The following is a 20,246-nucleotide window of genomic DNA, read 5'->3' as shown; positions in this document are numbered from 1 at the left end:
TTCCTTCCTTCCTTCCTTCCTTCCTCCCTCCCTCCCTCCTCTCCTTTCCTTCTTTCTTTCCCTTCCTTCCTTCCTTCCTTCCTTCCTTCCTTCCTTCCTTCCTCCCTCTCCTTCCTTCATCTTGTGTGTGCACACATATTGATGAAATTATTAAGGCCACTCCCCGGAGTTCAAAGGGAGGTTTATTTTGTGGGGTAACTTACAAGAGAAGGGATAGGTAACAGGATCTGGGAAAGGTGTGGCGCAGTCCGGCGGTGTTCTTTGGAGAACTCTGCTAGGTCTACCTCTAGCATCCAGGGTCCAGGAACCAAGAGAGCTGGCCCATCCAGATCTTGGGTCTTCAATGTCCTCTCTCAGCCCCACCTTGTAGGCATGGCAGTTACCGAAGTCTCAATGGAGGTTGGAACTTCCAGATCTAAGCTGGAATGGCTACCCACTACACACACAGATGCCTGCAGGGCCAGAAGAGAGCCTCAGATCCTCTGCAGTTAAAGTTACAGATATTAGCTGCCTGATGTGGGCACTGGGAACTGAACACTGGTTCTTGGGGATCACATTACGTACTCTTAATCATGGCCCGGAGTCATCTCTCCCTCCAACCCATTCTCACTGTGGTTTTTCAGTTGCAGCCTGACTAATGATAGGAACTTGGAAAACACAAGATGGGATTAGGGAAGTGACAGTATCCTCAGAAGTGGTCAGAGGGTCCCTGGGAATGGTCTGTGAATGTAGACATGGCTAAGCTAGGCAATAAGGAATCAGAGGGCTGCAGGTATGTGGCAACCAAAGGGATTGCGGGGGCTGTGGAGTCAACTTGCTGCTTCTGACAGCCTTTACACGTACACAGAGAAAAAGAAGCTGAAAACAGCTATGGCCCAAGCTATGAACCACTTCCATGGGCGCTTGGTCAGTGTCCACACCAGGAGCGATATTCCTCACCCGGTGATGCTTACACTCAGGCCTCAGTCCACAGCTCATCATGGAGTTTCCCAACATTCTTTGGAGAAGTACAGGCCTGCTCTGAGTAGCCATAGATATTCCCTGAGTGTGGGGCAGTCTATCTGTACACACAGGCAAGCAGAGGGCATGGTTATGGGAGCTTGATCTCTAAGGCTGGCAGGAGCCATGAGGAATGCGGCTTATGGAAACAGAGTTCAGATGCAGTTTTGCGGGGAGGTCCCTGGAGTGCTGATCCCATCTGCTGGGTTAGGGTAGCCCAATCTGTACCACAGCTGGCCCAAGTGGACTGTGTGGGTGAGTTCCCACATCTCATATAGGGCAGCCTTCTGGAGCAAAAGCCAGCAAAGACTAGACATGGTTTATCCCTTGTCCTCATGTTAACCTTGCTTCTGGTGCTGTTCAGGAATGAATGTGAGCCTTTGTAAGATTTGCCTTAGAAATGTTCTCAGGCCACCTCCTGGCAAGATCCACGCGGGAGTCCCATGTAACTTTTATGCCTCCTGAGCCCTCAGACTGTGTCTTTTGCAACATGGGTGGGAAATGCCCACAGTGGAGCTTTCTTAGGGGTCACGTTTTATGGCTGTTGTGACGAATCACCAGAAACTAACTGGTTTATAGTCACAGAAAGGTAGGTATTCTCTTAGTTCTGGAGGTGGCAAGTCCAAATTGAAGGTGCTGGGAAAATCATATCCCACTGAAGCTTCTAGGGAAGGATCCTGCCTTGCCCTTTGCAGTTTCTGGTCAGCCAGATGTTTGGGGCTTGTGACTATATCACTCCCCACTGTCACACACCCATCTTGAACTTGATGACATCTACTAAGACCCTATTTCCAAATAAGGCCATATCCACAGGTAGTAGATATCATATCATTTCAACATGTTCTTAAAAGCCTAACCGGCCATGGTTAACCAATTTAGCAGACATTAACACATCTCCAGGGGTTCCTGCTTTCAGTTAGGATCAGCCAATGGAAGGCATTGGCAGAAGAGTGGTGGCCGGGTGAGGTCAGAACACACTGAAATTTTCCCCTGGATTTCGGCCAGTTGGCGGTCTACAGAAAGTCTGTCAAGTGGCCCTCTGCACAGCTCCCTTCTGCAGACACTATTCACTGTCCTTGGGTTCACAGGTATTGATAGCTCTCTAGTGAAGCAGGCCACTGCCCAGTATTGTACTGTGACTAAACCTTGGCTGCTTGCTTGTAGAGTGCCTTTGCTTAATCCCGACCAGTCTGTCTGTCCTGTTGTTTTCTGGTTCTTCGAAGGCCAGGAATATACCGTAGTGGTCAGAACAGGGTTCTGCACAATTGCTACTCAGTTGTCTCGATTGTAAATCTTGGGGATGAGTCTAAAATGTAAGGTGGGCTAGCCTTGATACAGACTGGGGCAGACACCCACTGTGAAATGTGTGAAGGCTGCATGAGGTCATCTAACAGTATCTGGCCAGAGTTAGTCCTTTCCTCTCCCTGCATTTATAGCCTTGTAATGTGATTTTACAGCCCTTCCCACTGAGTGTTGGTTTCCTTCTAGCTTTTGCATTGTGGACTGCTTAAGTCAATGGGACAGCAGGAAAATGTGAAGTGAGATTTGTGAATGTGGGCCGATGAGATAGGTGGCTCAGTAGATAAAAGGCTTGCTCAGCAAGCCCAATACCTGAGGTTTGATCCTTCCAACCACAAAAAAAACTGGACACAGTGGCTTGTATCCATAATCCCAAATGAAATCAGAGGTGGTGACAGGAGAATCAGATGGAAACTCATGGGCCAGCTAGCATGGAGTATACATAGTGGCAGATATAAGAAGAGATCCTGCTTCAACAAGATGGAAGGAGGAACTGATTCTTCAAAGTTGTACTCTGGCCTCTACATATGCACCGTGGTACATGTATTCCTGGACTGGCTAACACACATAACAGTAACAATTCAGACACTTAAAAAAAACCAACTAAACTTTGTCATCCTGATCTTGGACTTGAGTTGCCCCCATGAACAAGCTCTGGCTACCCTAGCCTGCTTCAGAGTGAGAAACACAAGAGCCAGTCACCTATTGCCCAGCTGACAGCCATAAGAGATGCTGCCAGCCCAGCCAGCTTCTAGATGAGCCACAGATCCATGACTGAGAGCAATCAAACTTGGAGAAGGCAAGCCTCATAGACTCTTGGGGATAGGAGCTCATTTTACTTATGAGGCAGGGGATGCTAATGAGCACACCTTCCAAATCAGGCCACTTTGGTGAGCTCCTCAGACTTGCACTTCATTCATACCCTCTGTCCCAGGGTCTGCAGGATGTTTGATGATGCCAAGGTGGGTATGAAATGACCTTTGAGGTTTGAATCAGGTGTTTCAAAATAAGGAAGGTTGCCGGGCCGGTGGTGGCGCATGCCTTTAATCCCAGCACTCGGGAGGCAAAGGCTGGTGGATCTCTGTGAGTTCGAGGCCAGCCTGGTCTACAAAGCAAGTTCCAGGACAGCCTCCAAAGCTACAGAGAAACCCTGTCTCGAAAAACCAAAAAAAAAAAAGAAGGCGGCTATGTCCACACCTGCAGAAATTTGCTGTGGTCTCAGGGTGCTAAAAAAAAAAAAAAGGCAGCAAAGGGCTGGCTAGTGAGTTCTCCAAGTATCACAAAGGCCTGTTTTCACACTACCATGTGGACCCTAAGGAGAATACAGCTACTGAGCAATAAATATGCCTACAATTGCTCAACACTGGAGTCTTCTCTTCATTTGTGACTGTTGTGATTCCTGCAAATTAGCATTTGTTTTTTACATTTATTTATGTGTATGTGTTGGGGCACACATGTGGAGGCCAGAGTACAACTTGTAGGAATCAGTATGTGAGTACGGTGGTTAGAAGTCAGAAAGGTTAATAAAAGCAACAGAAGAATGGTGGCTTGTGATGACAGCACCCTAGCAACTGCCTTTCTGCACAAGGGTAAGGCAGAACACATAGCCTGGGTTTCAAACAGGTTGTGTTTGTTTGATTGGTTTGGGTTTTTTGGTTTTCCGAGACAGGGTTTCTCTGTGTAGCCCTGCGATTTGCTCTGTAGACCAGGCTGGCCTCAAACTCAGAGCTATCTTGGAATTTGCTCTGTAGACCAGGCTGGCCTCAAACTCAAGAGAACTGCCTCCCAAGTTGATTTCTTCTTGCTCTTTGGGGGCCTGCCACCCATATTTCAAATAATACACAGAAACTTATTCTTTCTTATGAATGCCCAACCATAGCTTGGCTTGTTTCTAGTCAGCTTTTCTAAAATTATCCCTCTACTTTTTGCCTCTGGGCTTTTATCTTTATTCTATATACCTTTACTTCTGACTCCATAGCTGGCGGTGTCGCTGGCCCCTGATGTCCTCCTCTCCTCCTTTTGTTGCTCCTCCATCCTCTCTTCCCAGATTTCTCCTCCTGTTTATTCTCTCTCCTGCCTAGCTATTGGCCATTCAGCTCTTTATTAGACCAATCAGGTGTTTTAGGCAGGCAAAGCAACACAGCTTCACAGTTAAATAAATGCAACATGAAAGAATGCAATACATCATTGCATCATTTAAACAAATATTCTTTAGCATATTCTCATCTTAAACTAATATTCCACAACACCTTGTGTGCTGGGATTAGCGGTGTGTGCCACCACCACCCAGCTTCTAACAGGTTTGATGACTGGCTCAGTCCATTCTTCCGTGGGAGGCTTGAGTTTTGACCTTTGTACCCCTGCCCTCAGCTCCTTCTTTCTAGAGCAGGCAGACCTTGAGTGATGCCAGGCCACCCATCTGAAGTGCTTACTGCCCTCAATTTGTCATACACAGTTTCCACAGAGTAGTTCTTTCTTTAGCTGGACTAAGCTGACCACACCTTGATTAGCTCAGACTTTGGGTGACAGAACACAGGGATGAAATAGACTCCACAGATTAGCACTGAACAAGTTATTTAACTCCTCTAAGCTTCAGTTACTAAAAACCAAACTACCTGCTTCACAGGCACAGAGTATTAACCAGGTTTGCAGATACCACATGGCAAGTGCTGTTCCTAACTATTATACAGGTAGTATCTCAATACGTAACACTCATTATCTGTATACGGGTGACACCATTACTCCATCAATTCTGCATGACATCACCATCCAAACCTGCCAGACATACCTAATAGTACACAAAGCCACACCCTTCTAGTACCTTTTCTCCTGTTTAGTTTCTACTACAAATCAACACTGCTGCTCAGTTGAGAGCCACTTAACACAACTCAATCCCTCTAGACTCCAAGCCTTAATGAGCTATTTGTTTCTAATTCCAGTGCTACAGCCATCCCAACACTTCCCTCAAGCCTTCCCCAAGACTTTTAGCCTCCACATTGCCCAGCCTGTCCTTGAACTCAAAATCCTGACAGCCTGAGTGCTGTGACTACATGAGTACTCCAGGTCAAGCTCCCCAAAGTCATACAGACTGTTTTCTCTTTTATATGTCAAGACGGACAACCACATACTATTTTGCCTATAGACTTCTAACTTTCTACCAAGTGTGCTATTCTGGGTTAATTCTTTTTCCTTTCCATGACTGACTCTATGGCAAGAGTATCCAACATCCACCATGTAAGCCAAAGCTGGCCCAAGTGAAGAATGGTTTTGCTGTTTAAAACAATTGTTAAATAGCTGGGTGGTGGTGGTGCATGCCTGTAATTCCAGCACTTGGGAGGCAGAGGCAGGGGGATCTCTGTGAGTTCGAGGCCAGCCTGGGCTACCAAGTGAGTTCCAGGAAAGGCGCAAAGCTATACAGGGAAACCCTGTCTCGAAAAACAAAACAAAACAACAACAAAAAAAAAACCCTAATTGTTAAATAATATAAACATCAAAGACTGTAGCTGGGCATGGTGGTGCTAGGCTCAACACTCAGGAGGCAGAGGAGGCGGATCTCCAAGTTCAAGGCTAGCCTGGTGTACAAAGTGAGTTCCAGGACAGCCAGGTCTACACATAGAGAACCTGTCTTGAAAAGCAAGCAAACAAACGATCAAACTGTCACACACACACACACACACACACACACTCAGCAGAGTCTTGCAGAAAATCCCCAGTAGGTCCTCTTAAGGACATATGAGCCATATGCATGAAGTAAGTTCTGGCAGCTCAAACAAGACTTTGTTGTTGGGTTTGTGTGTGGCAAGATGGGGTTTTGCTACCTAGACCAGTCTGGCAATCCCACAGTGTCTGCAGTATTTACAGGCAACCACCATGCCTATCTGTCTTCTTTTGAAACATGTTTTAGCAGTTTATTGCAGTGTACTTGTGTTTCCTTAGATAGAGTCTAGCTATATAGCTCTGATGAGCCTTGAACTCAGCACATAGCTAAGGTCGGCCTCAAATGTGTTATCCTCAGGCCCAAGTGTGGGGTTACAGGCTGCACCACTATAGCCTGCTGTGCTATTTCTTTAGCCTACTAAAGTAGGAACTAAATCCCAAGGAGTGTGTCAACTTCTAAAGTTACCAAGACTACGTGCCACTAGCCATGAGCAACAAGTAAAATAATTGGAGACTGAATGACAAAAAGCTGTTTAATATCTGATAGACAAAGTCAAGCTCACAAAGAAATGTCCTTGAGTTTAATAAAGATGCTAAAAATGTTACTTTTCAAGTATTTAGCTTTTTCTTTTTTACAAAGTTCTGTACATAAAAATAAATATACAGAAGCAAACCCCATCAACTGTGTACATCAGTAATCCTCACTGGTGGGCTCACCATTTATAAGGAAGACATCATTCAACGCATCCTGTCACAGAGACTGTCCTATCAGCAAGGACTTCTACCTGAATAGATCATCAACCAGGCCTGCTTTACCAAGTCTGCTAAATAGAAAGAGGCCTTCAACCTACCAACTAGCAAGGTGCCATGAAATTAATGGCGGTCTCATCTCTAAGTAGAGTGTGACCTAATGGCAATGTCTACAGCTCATACTGATCAAAGCCCTTAAAATACAGGTAGTTAAGAATGGAACTAAGGCCCACCTCTCCCTGGCTAGTCACTGTGAAAGTGTGCGTAAGGCAATTGAGTTGAGGGTTAAGGGTTCATCTTGCTAATGTCAGAGTGACACTAACAAGAGTCTTAGCTTCATCCACCAGATGATGGGCCCCTGCGTCCAGGTCTCCAGGAGCAGGTTCCACCCCCTTCACCAGTCAGAGGGTTATAACCTGGAAGTGAAAAGGAAACAGAACCATTTGGATGGCTGCAGATCAAGGAACATTCTATATTAAAATAAAACTACAACCACAAATTTAGCATGTAAACCACTGCAAAGATATAGACCCCATCTCCATGGCCACTTCCACAGGACTTTAGCTATTATATAAAAAATAAGGTGCAGACAGATATGTATGGTGCAGCCGTTAATTCCAGCACTTGAGAAGCATATAAAACATCAGTCAGAAATTACCCAAGATGGCCTGATTTAATTATATGATGCCTCCAATTTTAAGTGTTACAGTTCTAAGGGGAAAAGCTTCCCCAATGGAAGTTACAGCCCTACTCTGAGGGGGAAGTTTTCCCCAATACAAGTGTTACAGCTCCGAGGGGAAATCCCCAATGCACGTGTTAAAAATCTGAGGGGAAGGCTTCTCCAGTGGAGGTGTTGCAGCTCTGAGGGGAAAGGCATAATTGGTAGTCGGGAGCCAAAGAATACCACAAAGTCACACCACACAACAAACCTCACACAAGAGATTTATTGGAAGAGACACAAGAAGATGGCTACCTTGCTCAGGTAAGAAGCAGCAGGAACTGAGCAAGAGGTAGGCTTATCCAGGGTTTCTTCGGAGAGGAGTGTTTCAGGGTAAGGACTGATGAGATTTCAAGTCCTGAGTTTGGCTGGAGCTCAGGGATTAGTGAGATTTCATGCTCAGGGATTAGAGCGTTTTGGTAGGTTTTCAAATATGGAAGTGAGCTTGGACCTTTTACCCTACACTAATCATAATGCTTAAAAGAAAGCACACATTCAAATAAAGGCTACTGAAACTGCAGAAATGGTCTTTTAAAAACAATTAAAATGGCCATATGTGGGGGCTCACACCTGTAGTTCCACTCAGGAGATTGAAGGCAGATCACCTTGCATAAGGCCAGCCTTGGCTACACTATGGTTTCCAAAACAGCCTAGGCTAAAGTTTGAGATCTTGTTTCAAACTCAGAACAAAAGCAGAGCAGAACATTTTAAAAGTGTGTGATGGTCCAGGCCTATCATCTCAGTCCTTGGGAGGAGGCTAGAGGGTCAAGGGATCAAGGTCATCCTGCTCTATAGACTGAGCTGAGGCCAGCCTAGGCCTAAGACCCCGTCTCAAAAATGAACAAAAGCCAAACCAAACAACCAGAATGGAACTTCCTACTTCTAGTAGTCAGAACTGGGTCACCTACATCCTTTTCCCATCTCTCCCTCCCACATCAGCTCCTCACAGCCAATCTGAGAACTGGGTCTTTGCCGAACGCCCCAGGCTCCAGAGTCAGTCTTATGTGGGTCGGTTCTGCTCCTTGCTCACCATGAAATCTCGCCCTGAGTTGCAAAGCCAGGCTGTTTAGGTTGGCCCTAGCTCAGGACTGCTGGACAGCAAGCACATCAGGCCATGGACAAGCTGAAGTATGTCTGGTGAGCCAGGATGAGTAATTAGCTCTGGAGGGGAGGAGGGGAGATACATAATACACCATGTTCCATTGCCTCAAACTCAGCCTGAATCACAAAAGATTGCTAATTACTCCATTTGTGTGTTCCATCAAGCCAAGATAGGTGAAACCCTTAGGAACAAAATGGTGTCACCTAGAGTGTCTAGTCACGTTAATCCACAGAAAAAGGCTGAGTGAACATCCGTCTATATCTTGAGAAAGTTACTCACAGGAAACAGGGCAGCGCCGTTGGCAAGACACGGACAGTGTCTGTAAGACAGACTGCTCTCATCCTGGCTCACCTTTCCTGTCACAGTGCTATCAGCAGAACAGGAAAGAATGCTGAATCCAAGCACGATCCCCCACCTGCTCAGTGCAGAGCCACAGGGCACTCTGCACCTGCTTCCCTCGTCTCTACAGTCCTAAACTTGGGGACACAGGAGCACGATGTAGCCTAGGCTGGCCTCCACTCGCACAAGCCTGCTTCAGCAGCCCGAGTGCTAGGATCACAAGTATACATCCCATGCTCAGCTGAAGAATCTTAATTTTGACAAGGAAAATATAGAGCGGGAAGATGGCTCAGTGGGTAAAAGGATGTGAGTGCAGACCCCTAGCACCCACACATAAAGCCAGGCTCAGCAACAGGCCGGTAAGCTCAGTGCTTCAGCCTGGAGACAGGACCGCTGAGGAGGAGGGAGAGACTGTGTCTCAGGGAATGAGGTGGAAACTGATAGCCCAGGCCACCTAAGGTCCTCTGGCCTCTGTGTACAAGCATGGGCATGTGCACTGGCGTATTAAAGTACATATAAAAAGACAATATATCTTGTAAGTGTTAAGACTGTTAAATGGTTCACATTGCCAGGTTCTTACCACCTCCCCGCAAAGGCTTTTTGTCAGATTTTCCTTTGGGGGTGACAGATGAAGTAGAAGGCCCAGAACCATCTTCTTCCTGTTTGGACATACACAAGTTTAAGAATCAATGAATCTACTTCGGGCTAGAGGTATGGCTTAATATGCCACGCTCTGGGTTCAATTCACAAAACCACGAGACCAATCCAAACCCCCGCATTCTATACACGGCTAATTGCCGTCAACCCTAGTTACCTGAGGCCTTCCTGTCCTTCTCCTGTAACTTCTGCCTTCTTGCATGCTGTCCCACAGTTCGATCTTCTGTCTCCTTTTCTCTTCTTCAAGCTAAGAAAGAATCACACACACACAAAAGCAGACAGGAAACACTCGTGAGCGCCTACTAATCTCAAAGAAAATGCTCATTTGAGAATTCCTAATTCAAACAGCTCTCAAAACACATCTTCATTTCATTTTATTCCTTTAAAAAAAAAAAACAGCTGTTGTGCAAGGCAGGGCATGACGGTACACAACTGGAACCCTGGCACTCGGGAAGATGAGAGAGACTCTAAGTTTGAAGCCAGCCTGGCCTATCTCATAAAACCCTTATTTTAATGTTTTAAAATGTATGGGAGGGCCTGGAGACAGCTCAGCAGTTAAGAGCACTGACTTCTCTTCCAGAGGACCCGGGTTCAATCTCCAGCACCCACGTGGCAGCTCACAACTGTCTGTAACTCCAGTTCCAGAAGATCTGGCATCCCCACACATACATGCAGACAAAACACCAATGCACATAATATAAAAATATGAAAGTTAAAAAGAAAAAGTATGGAAAAAACCTAGTGGTTCCATTATTTAACCCACCCATCAGTCCATTTTGGCAATGCAGAAGAAATGACCTGGAATGGTTGTGTGCGGCTGGCAGGCCTGTTTTAGCATCATGTGGCTGGGCTACTTAGTCGTTCGCCTCAGGCACTGGATCATAGGACAACAGATTGCCAGGTGCATTAGAAAGCTAAACACTATGGAAACATAAGGGAAATGAATCCCAGCAGAAAATCACACTCAGCAATCAGTGCCAAGAAGCCTGTGGCATGCATGGACCCAACACACATAGTATGTCCTGTTCCATGGAAAAATGCAGCCATTTTTTCAAGCAACCAAGCATTGCAGTGGACATGCATGTAATTAATGAGTATGCACTCTCTCATTTCCAAAGGAATTCAAACTTAATTCAGTACATTCTGGTCCTAATTAAATTGTGATGTCCTAAGGACATGAGATGCCTTAAAAAGCACTTATTCTGCGAAGTTCCCCACAGTATGCACATGTCTTGCTACACCTGTCCCTTCAAGCTTCCATCCCTTGTAAGCACAGGATGTTCGGAAAGAAGCAACTACCTCAACGTAAAGGCTGCTTTATACTTTTAGTTATATCGAGAATGTCTAGTCAGGTGGTGGTGGCACAGGCCTTTAACCCCAGCACTTAGAGGCAGAGGCAGGTGGATCTCTGTGAGTTCAAGGCCAGCCTGGTCCACAAAATGAGTTCCAGGAAAGGAGCAAAGCTACACAGAGAAACCCGTCTTGAAAAACAAAAAACAAAAAAAAAAAGCATGTTTAACTGAGCTGGGCACGGTGGTGCATGACTGTAATCCCAGAATCCCTACTCTAGGGAGGCAGAGACAGACTTTTAGGCTAACCAGGGCTCCATGAGACCCTATACCTCAAAAACCAACAAAAGAATGTCTGATCCATCATAACAAAACCAAAAACAAACTGGGTGTGGTGGTACAGATGTGCTTGCTGAACAAGTAAACAAGCCTGATGCCCTAGTAGAGCCCCAGACTCAGAGAGGAAAGACAGAATGATTCCTGTAAGTTGTCCTCTGATCTCCACGTGCACACCATGGCATACACATGCCTGTTCTCTCATACAAATAAGAAACATCCAAAATGAATGTATAGCAGATAAATTCTAGCGCTACCTATGAGAGCTCTAAGCTAACCATAAGCCAGGTAGATGATGGGCATTCAAAAAAGCATGCACATATTATTTCCATATCTATTCAAAGGGACCCACACAATGTGCTCATAAAATATTGGATAAAATATACCTATAAAAATATCTAAGAAAATTAAACATTACATAGGATACTTAGGCAGTAGGTAAGAAGCGGGAACAGTAGAGACTTAATTTCCACAGAACGAACTTCTCTACCACAGGTTTTTAATTATTAACTTTCAAGTCCGGCTGGTGACTAAGGCGAAGACAGACAGGCACCTACCTTACATAAACACTGATAGCTGCTCTTGGAACAAATGCCTTAGGGGAAGGATGTAGGCTTGTCTTATAATGGGTTTCCTTCTGGGTCCCAGCCAAGCCAGGAAGACCAGACCCAAAGGATGACCAGGCAAAAATAAGAGAAGCTGCCAACTGGGGCAGAAAGACACACGCCCTTCAAAGCTGGCAGAGGGTTCTTTTTGTGGGGGACGAGTCAGCCTGGTTAGACAGGCTCTGAAGACTGATGGATTGAAACTGGAAAGCAGTCACTTCAATGACAGAGTAGCTCAATGCTGGTATGTAAATGTCATCTGAATGAGGAATGTCCCGTCCCCCATAGGCTCTCCAGCTGCCAGCAATGTTTGCGAATGTCATGGAACCTTCAGGAGGGCAGGCTCGCTGGAGGAAGTATGTTCTTGAGGTGGACTTGGAGGTTTTATACCCTAGCTCCATTCTCTGTCCTCTCTGCTCCTCGTGTGAGGATAGAGTATCATCAGCCTGCTTCCTGACTGACTGCCAGGCTGGCCTCATGCTCTTGCCACCATGACAGCCTGCCTCCTCCCCCAGGGACTGCACACCAAAGCCCTCTCTCCTCAGCTGCTTTTCTCATTCCATAATAGCTACAGAGAAGTGACTAACACAGCAGTCTTACTTCCTGAGGACCAGTGCAGCCCACCTGACTGCTCAAAGCAACCCTTGGTTCCTCCTTCCCCTCACTTCCCACTTTGCCTCCCATAAAAAAATCCATGACTTAAAAAACAAAAACCTAGCCGGGCGGTGGTGGCGGCACACGCCTGTAATTCCAGCACGCGGAGGCAGGCGGATCTCTGTGAGTTCGAGGCCAGCCTGGGCTACCAAGTGAGTTCAATGAAAGGCGCAAAGCTACACAGAGAAACCCTGTCTCGAAAAACCAAAAAACAACAACAACAAACAAAAACCTTTAAAATTCTCATCTTCTGGTCTACACCTCCACCAACATATCATCATCTAAGACTTATGCTGTGTTTTCTCGCTCTCCAGAAACCCACTATAGAGTGCTTGACCATCCAGGTCATATACAATACACAGCTCCCAACAAAGCTAAATAAGGAGCCTGGAATCCCAGCACTTGGGAGGTAGACAGGCTGGTATCTACCCTGGCTCCAGTGGCATGAGACCCAGGCACACAGTTTTGTTGAGTAATACTATTATAAGAAAACACTCGAAGACAAAACAGAAAAGATACACCTTTCTTCAAGAGCATTTCTCAGGGCCAGGTGGTGGTGGCACAAGCCTTTAACCTCAGCAATCGGGAGGCAAAGCCAGCCAGATCTCTGAGTTCCAGGCCAGCCTGGTCTACAAAGAGTTCCAGGATAGGCTTCAAAGCTATACAGAGAAACCCTGTCTAGAATAAAACAAATAGTAAAATAAAAAATAAAATACAATGAAGTAAAAAATTAATAAGAGTATTTCTCTCTTGACAGTTCAAAACTGTACAAAGTAAGCATGCTGACCCACAGTGAACTAAATGAAATTAATTCTTGATATCCATCCAAGACGCACACACTCACCCACAAACACTGTCATGTGCTGTCTTTAACGGTAGTAATGTATTCACACACCTATTCCTAACTAGCATATTTTCCTCTATATCATCAATGTTGATATAGTAGACTCTGAAATCCACCTTGAATTTACTGAGACACAACCCTGCTCTATAAGCTTGCAAATAACAGTAAATACATTTTATTGACTGTTATCACTCAACCTTGAACAATTTAAAATTAACTTCTTCAAAGTAAAAGCAGTTCAGGGGTAGAAGTGTGGACCAGTGATAGAGACCTTGTCTAGCATGCTCAAGGCCCTGGAAAAGAAAAGAAAAAAACCCAACATATTTATTAAGTCAACTTAGTTCATACCTGTCTTAGTTTTTCCTTATGTTTTTCAACTTGGGCATTTAGATCTTCCTGCATTCTCAAACGAGCAGCTGCTAAAGCCTCTTGTCGCTTAACAACAGCATCAGGTTCTAAAATAACAGGAAAAAAAATTAGCCTATAGACATAGAGGTTCAAATGTCAGAAAACCACCACACAATATATCCTTGTATCCTCAGCTCTGATGGCCACCAGAGTGAGACCCTACCACACCATGTGGCCATCCCTCTTGCACCTGATCTCTAGGTGCAGAGCATCACACGAAGCAAAGCTGAAGGCTTCTGCATCTTTTCCACTTGATTAGCCCAGGACTATGAAAAGAGGTGTAAGACCCTGCTCCAGCAAACAAAGTCCTTTCAACTAGCATTAAGAATATGAGCCAGGCGGTGGTGACGCACACCTTTAATCCCAGCACTCAGGAGACAGAGGCAGGCAGATTTCTGTGAGTTCGAGGCCAGCCTGGTCTACAGAGAGAGAGCCAGGAAAGGCGCAAAGCTATACAGAGAAATCCTGTCTCAAAAAAACAAAAACAAAAACAAAAAAAACCACCCCAAAAAAGAGTATTTGTCAGGGGGTTGGGGATTTAGCTCAGTGGTAGAACGCTTGCCTAGCAAGTGCAAGGCCCTGGGTTCGGTCTCAGCTCTGGAAAAAAAAAAAAAAAGAAAAGGAATATGAATGTCAGCTAGGTGTGGTGGCACACGCCTTTTAATTAATATCCCAGTACTCGGATCTCTGGGAGTTCAAGGCCACCCTGGTCTACAGAGTGAGTTCCAGGACAGCCAAAGACACACAAAGAAACCCTATCTCCAAACAAACAAATAAATAAGAATATAGAATGTTCCAGTTTTAACTTTTGGTTGAGGTAGGGTCTCATGTAACCTCGACTGGCCTGAAACTCACTAGGTAGCACAGAATAACCTTAAACTCCTAATCCTCCTGCCTCGACCTCCCAGTGTGGGACGATAAAAGTTTGCCACCATACCACTTTAATTTAGTACTGGAGACTAAACCCCCAGGCTATGTGTATGCTAGTCAAGCACTCAAGCACTCTACCAACTGAGGTACAGCTCCGGCCCTAACAAAATCTTCTTTGAGAGGGGGTCTCACTCTGTATGAATCTGTATAAATCTGAGGTCAGCCCTATGGTGATATTTTATTTGTACTGAAATGTGATTTTATTTGTATGTTAATAAAGTTGCCTTGGGGTCAGAGCAAGCCACTGCAGAAGCTGGGCAGTGGTGGTTGCACGCCTTTAACCCCAGTACTTGGTAGGCAGAGCCAGGCGGATCTCTGTGTGTTCAAGGATACAGCCAGCATGGCGACACACGCCTTTAATCTCAACACCAACCATAGAAGACCTGGAGGTCTGTACAGACAGGCAGTGACAAGGAGGTCATGTGGCTGGGTTTACAACCAATGAGAAGGCAGAACAGGAAGTCTATAAAAAGGAAAAGCACACAGAAGTAGCTCTCTTGCAGAGGGAAGGACAGGAGCGGCAGTGAAGGGTAAGGTTTATAACTCTTAACTATTGCTCTGACCTCTCAGCTTTTAACTCTGCAGTTGGCTCTGTGTTTCTTATTTAACAAGAACGGTTACATCTACACAGCCCTGGCTGACCTAGAACTCTCTATGTAGACTTGGCTGACCTCAAATTCAGATCTGCCTGCCTCTGCCTCCTGAATGCTGAGACTAAAGGTGTGTGCCCCACACCCAACCCTAGTTTACATTTTTACCTAGTTGTAAATCAAGGCTTTCCATCCCAATCCTATTAGTTATACTGCAACATAAAACACTCAACATTTCTTTTGGACACACCCACAGAAATAGCTTCTAGCTAGAATGGCTGCCCTTTGAGGTGTTTTTGTTTTTGTTTTTGTTTTTTAAATAAGCAAATGATAAGTGAAATCGGGTTTGATGAGGTCAGTGAAAAATCAAAATCAAGTGCATGCAAAATCCTAACGCTGAATTTCTGGTCACTCACAGTAATTCTAGAGGTTACTCAATGGATGTAGCTAGAGCACAAAGAAACGGTTTTCATTTTAATCCTCTCTAAAATTAAGAATCACTTAAGCAAGATGTGCATTGAGTATGCTACACATAATCGGGGAATTCTCAATAAAAATCTTTCAAAACCCAAACTCAAAGGCATAAACTGCTGCCACCCACGTAAGTAAGCTACAGGCGTCTCCATTTCTATCACATGACACTAACCCAGAACAGCCTCAGCTTGGTCCAGCTGCCTCTGCCTCAACGCCCTCAGTCGGACTGCGAGTTTTTGGATGACAATGTAGAGAAGGATGCAGCTGAAGAGGATGTACCAGCCGTAGCTGGCCAGCAGGGAGCCCACTGGAAAAAAGAAACCAGATTCAAAAACGGGGAAAATGCCATTTTTCAATAACACTCAACAAAGATAAATCATAGCTCCTGCCTTCAGAACCTTCTCATCTAGCTGAGGAAACGGGTTCCTAAGTAGTTACTATCTGGGCAAGGAACAGAAACTTCTCAACCACCAGGGGACTCGGGAGTAGTCTGGAGGGTGCAGGGCACAGCAGCTGGGTTCTGAAGGACTTGGGGGACGTGTGTCTATCCGACTCAGGAAAGCAACAGCCCTCCTGACTCCAGGAGCTACACTCTGGAAAGGAGACAGCAGTGGGTTAGGGCTGTGCAGAGCGAAACGCCGGCCGGAGGACTCCAGTCACTGCAAAATGAAGATGTTAATAAAAGGATTCCAGCGAACGAAGTCCGCGAGCGGCCGCCCAGCCAGGGCGACTTGGAGGAAGCTGCGCTCGGGCCCGGCCCGCTGTCCCGGCCTGCCCGCCGCGTTAACGCCAGGCCTCCCCGAGGCCGACCCACCGAGCATAGCGGCGCCCGCCGCACGCCCCGCCGTCCCTCACCTGTGACGTGCAGGAATCTCAGGCCCTCGGTCTCCAGCGCCGGCCGCGCGGACAGAGGTTCCTCGGCGTGCTCCATGGCCGCCGCTGCCTACGACTCGCCCGCTGCTCTTCCCAGCCCGGAGCTTCCGGTTCGGCCCTATGTACACGTGGCGCTCACGGCCGCGGCGATTCTGACCTATCGTGGCTCGACCTGTCTCGACGCTGGACCAATCACAGAGGGGGTGTGACTGGAGGGCGGGGCTGGAGGACGCCCAGGCGGAAGCGCGTTTGACTTTTAGGGAGGAGCTGGCGCGTTTGGAAGCTCTGGAAGCTTGAGCTCAGCGTGGATTTGCATTGATTGGTCACCGAGCATCAAGAGATTTGAAGCCTCCGAGAGCTGAGATTTGTATCCCATCCTTGTCACGGGGCCACTGAGGGTTGCAGCATAAGTCTCCTTCACAAACGTGAGGAAAGAGTTAGTACTCCACTGACCCAAAATTATTCCTAAGGAACCACAATACCAAGGGAAGAAATTAATGTAGTAATGACTCTAACATGTTTAGACTATTACTATGTGTTACATTAACACATTTTTTGTAATGCTTACCAGCAACATACTAGGAAAGCCATAAAGGAGACGGCTGCGATTTGAAATGGAACTGATTGGATCAAATTTCCGAAATCTTAGGTTAATGGGATTAAGAAGGCAACAACTTTATCTGTGGTGTTTAAAGGCACGGCCTTTGGGAAATTATATGAGGTCAGCGTGGAGTTCTCCGACGAAAAGGAAACCAAATTTATACGCACTCCACCATGATGTGAAACAGCCAAAGGACCCTGACAGAATTTATACCGTGCTTTGTGGACTTTGAATCTCCAAAATGGAAATAAATCTCATTGCTTCATAAAATTAGTCTGCAAGTATCTTGCTACAGTAATAAACTAATGCAATGATTCCTACTGAAGGACTGGTGTTGGTGGGATGAACACCTAGGGATAGCACTCTCCCATCTCAGTAGATTTCTCTTAAGTTTCTTCACTCATTACTTCATATATTTCTGAAGGTTTATAGCACATAAAACTTGCACAGGCTCAAGCTCAACAATGGAGTTCCAGCACTCCATTGGGTGGGATTGAGCAAATGGACACAGGTTCCCATCCCTAACAAAGGAGGAATCTGTAATTTATATCAGCCAGAAAGGGAAAATCCATTGTCTCTAATACGGTGTTACTTTGTATACCAAGTTTTAATGTCCAAGTGTAGTTAGCCAACACAAAATAAATTCCAGGGTATATTTGTTGTTTTATTTTGCTTTTGCTTTATATGTGTGGGGGTGGGGGTTTTTGTTATTTTTGTCTTATTTTTTGCTTGTTTAGATATTTGTTTTGTGGTATTTTTTAAAGACTGAAAGAAAAGGGGAAACAGATTTCGGTGCATAAGGTAGAGAGGAGGATCTGAGATGACTTAGGGAAAAGAATTTTTGAAACCAATACTATTGTAAATGTTAAGATAATACGATTCTAAAGGATCAATATTTTAAAGATTAAAAATGATTTTTTTAGGGCTGGGCGGTGGTGGCGCACACCTTTAATCCCAGCACTCTGGAGGCAGAGCCAGGTGGATCTCTGTGAGTTTGAGGCCAGCCTAGTCTACAGAGCAAGAACCAGGACAGGTCCCAAAACTACACAGAGAAACCCTGTCTCAGAAAAAAAATTATTTATTAATCATGCAACACAAAGTCATCATAACCTCTACACAGCCAGACTTCCCACTTCCTTCTCCAGGCTCTAGTCAGTGTTTCCCATGACCTTCCCATTCGTACCTTCTCCTCACCCATGCCTTCTCAGTCATGTTCACTGCTGCCCTTTCCACAATAGCTAGGAAATGGAAATGACCATAATGTACATCAACTGATGAAGGGATAATGAAAATGTGATTCACATACACAAAAGCAATAAGAAATGGTCTTTGTGTGTGTGATGTGTGTGAGTATGTGTGCACATCTCTAACAATAATTTAAAGAGAGGCATTCCGTTTGAGAGCAAGGGAAAGGCATAGGGTAATTTGGAGGGTGAAGACACAGGAGGGCACCAAGGAAGGTAAGAAAAGGGTGAAGCACCACCATCTGGGACCAAGTGTTCAATTATCTGAACCTGTGGGGGACATTCTCATCAAAAACACCTCAGAGACCAAATATAAATATCTGGTATTGCAGATAGAGTGGAGATAATCAGAGCAGAAAAGTCATGTTCTATGAAACAATAGCAGAAATTTCCTCGTATCTAAGGAAATTTATGGACCAGCTGTACAGAAGACATTTAGAACCACAACAGCCATGGCTGGATAACAACTTCTCCACAGTGTATTGTAATAACGTTAACTTTTTTAAAAAAAAGTTTTCCATTTTTTTGAGGAGGTTCTCACTATGAAGCTCTGGCTCACTAGACCAGGCTGACCTCAAACTCACAGAAATCCATTTGTCTCTGTCTCCTGCCAAGGGCTGGGATTAAAGGTTTGTGCCATCACTCCTGAGCACACAAAAATCATTATTTTATAACTTTTCACTACATTGAAAATTCCAAAAGCACAGAACCAAAAACACCAGAGAGAAGTTTCAAGAAATTCCATGTCCCTACAAAGGCAAGCCCGTCCATGACCTCTTAGTAAATAAAAACAAGCAACAAACCCAAGCAAAAAACTTCATAACGAATAATTGCAGTCCCAAAAGAAAAGAAGCACCAAGCAAGCAAGATTACTGTGGGGAAGAAAGGAATCCACCAAACTTGAGAAAGAGACCTTGCAGGCTATGCACAAAGCCCAGGAGACTACCACACTTACATTGCACATGCGCAGTGAGCACTACTTGCTCCATGAACGGTTATGCCTGAGGAAGAAGGAGCATGCTTTTGTTGACCAGTGTTGCTTAGCAACAGATATTCCGTAACTGGATGCTTCGGTTTGATTGGTCAAACCATAGCATCGCACTTATGGGAGTCGCAGAGTTAGGCTCTGGTTGCTAGACAGTCAGTGGTTAAAAGTTCATCATTTTATAAAATTATTCAGTGTTGAGCTGATAGAAATGTGGTCACAACGATGTTCTCCATCCTGAGGAAGCTCTTTTGCTTTCAGAAGGAGCCTAAAAGCCCCTTGGGGTTTTGTGACGGCCCAAGCAGTGAAAAGGAATTTGTCCTGCTGTTCTGTAGAACTAAAGACAGGTACAGCCTTATGACCCAGAAAATAAATTCCATAAAGCAATGTGTATGGGAAAGATCAAAGTGGTGCTGCATCTCCTTGCGAAGAATTTTCATGTGGATGATGAGGACGAAAGGAAACGGTAAGAACACTTGGAAGCTAAGGGTGGGCCTTGAGGAAGTCGGGTGGTGGAGAAGCCTACGTTTTCTAGTTCTGTTGTAGGCAACAGGGGTGAGGAGAGACCAGCTGTGCTCTGTGGACTACAGTCTCCTTGATACCTGTGATCACACAAAGGTCCGGTGTCCAGATCTTCTGGAGAAAAAGAACAAGACCAAAGCTCCAGCAGGTTTACTGTTCCCCATAATTCTCCTATGAGTATTTTCTCATGGAGTATTGCATATACAATAGAATAATATAATAAACTATAAAGAAATGGGATCTAATTTCAATCTACATAATAAACACAATGTTCTATAAAATGTAGAAACTACAGAATTCAAGTAATGTTCCTCATAGTATGTCTTCCTCCCACCTAAAATTACCCAAAAAACATTCAATATGAATCTTT

At 45.2% G+C, this 20,246-nt stretch overlaps 1 protein-coding gene across 2 annotated transcripts; it reads right to left on the bottom strand.

Annotated features, from left to right (window-relative positions):
* Positions 1-6,474: 6,474 nt before the first annotated feature.
* Selenos (selenoprotein S) lies at positions 6,475-16,652 on the bottom strand. Of its 2 annotated transcripts, XM_036175859.1 has the most exons (7): positions 16,507-16,652; positions 15,824-15,958; positions 13,598-13,704; positions 9,679-9,768; positions 9,445-9,523; positions 8,454-8,584; positions 7,059-7,121 (listed from the first exon to the last, which is right to left on the bottom strand). In XM_036175859.1, exons 1-6 carry the CDS (start codon positions 16,580-16,582, stop codon positions 8,490-8,492), a joined length of 582 nt encoding a protein of 193 aa, XP_036031752.1. In that variant the 5' UTR covers positions 16,583-16,652; the 3' UTR covers positions 7,059-7,121; positions 8,454-8,489. The 2 variants fall into 2 exon arrangements, with proteins under 2 accessions (XP_036031757.1, XP_036031752.1); XM_036175864.1 differs by lacking the exon at positions 8,454-8,584 and having other exon boundaries at positions 6,475-7,121; positions 16,507-16,649.
* Positions 16,653-20,246: the final 3,594 nt, after the last annotated feature.

The sequence above is a fragment of the Onychomys torridus genome, chromosome 1 (assembly GCF_903995425.1).
Source record: "Onychomys torridus chromosome 1, mOncTor1.1, whole genome shotgun sequence".
NCBI classification, from domain to species: domain Eukaryota; kingdom Metazoa; phylum Chordata; class Mammalia; order Rodentia; family Cricetidae; genus Onychomys; species Onychomys torridus.
This window is presented reverse-complemented; position numbering and strand designations above follow the sequence as displayed.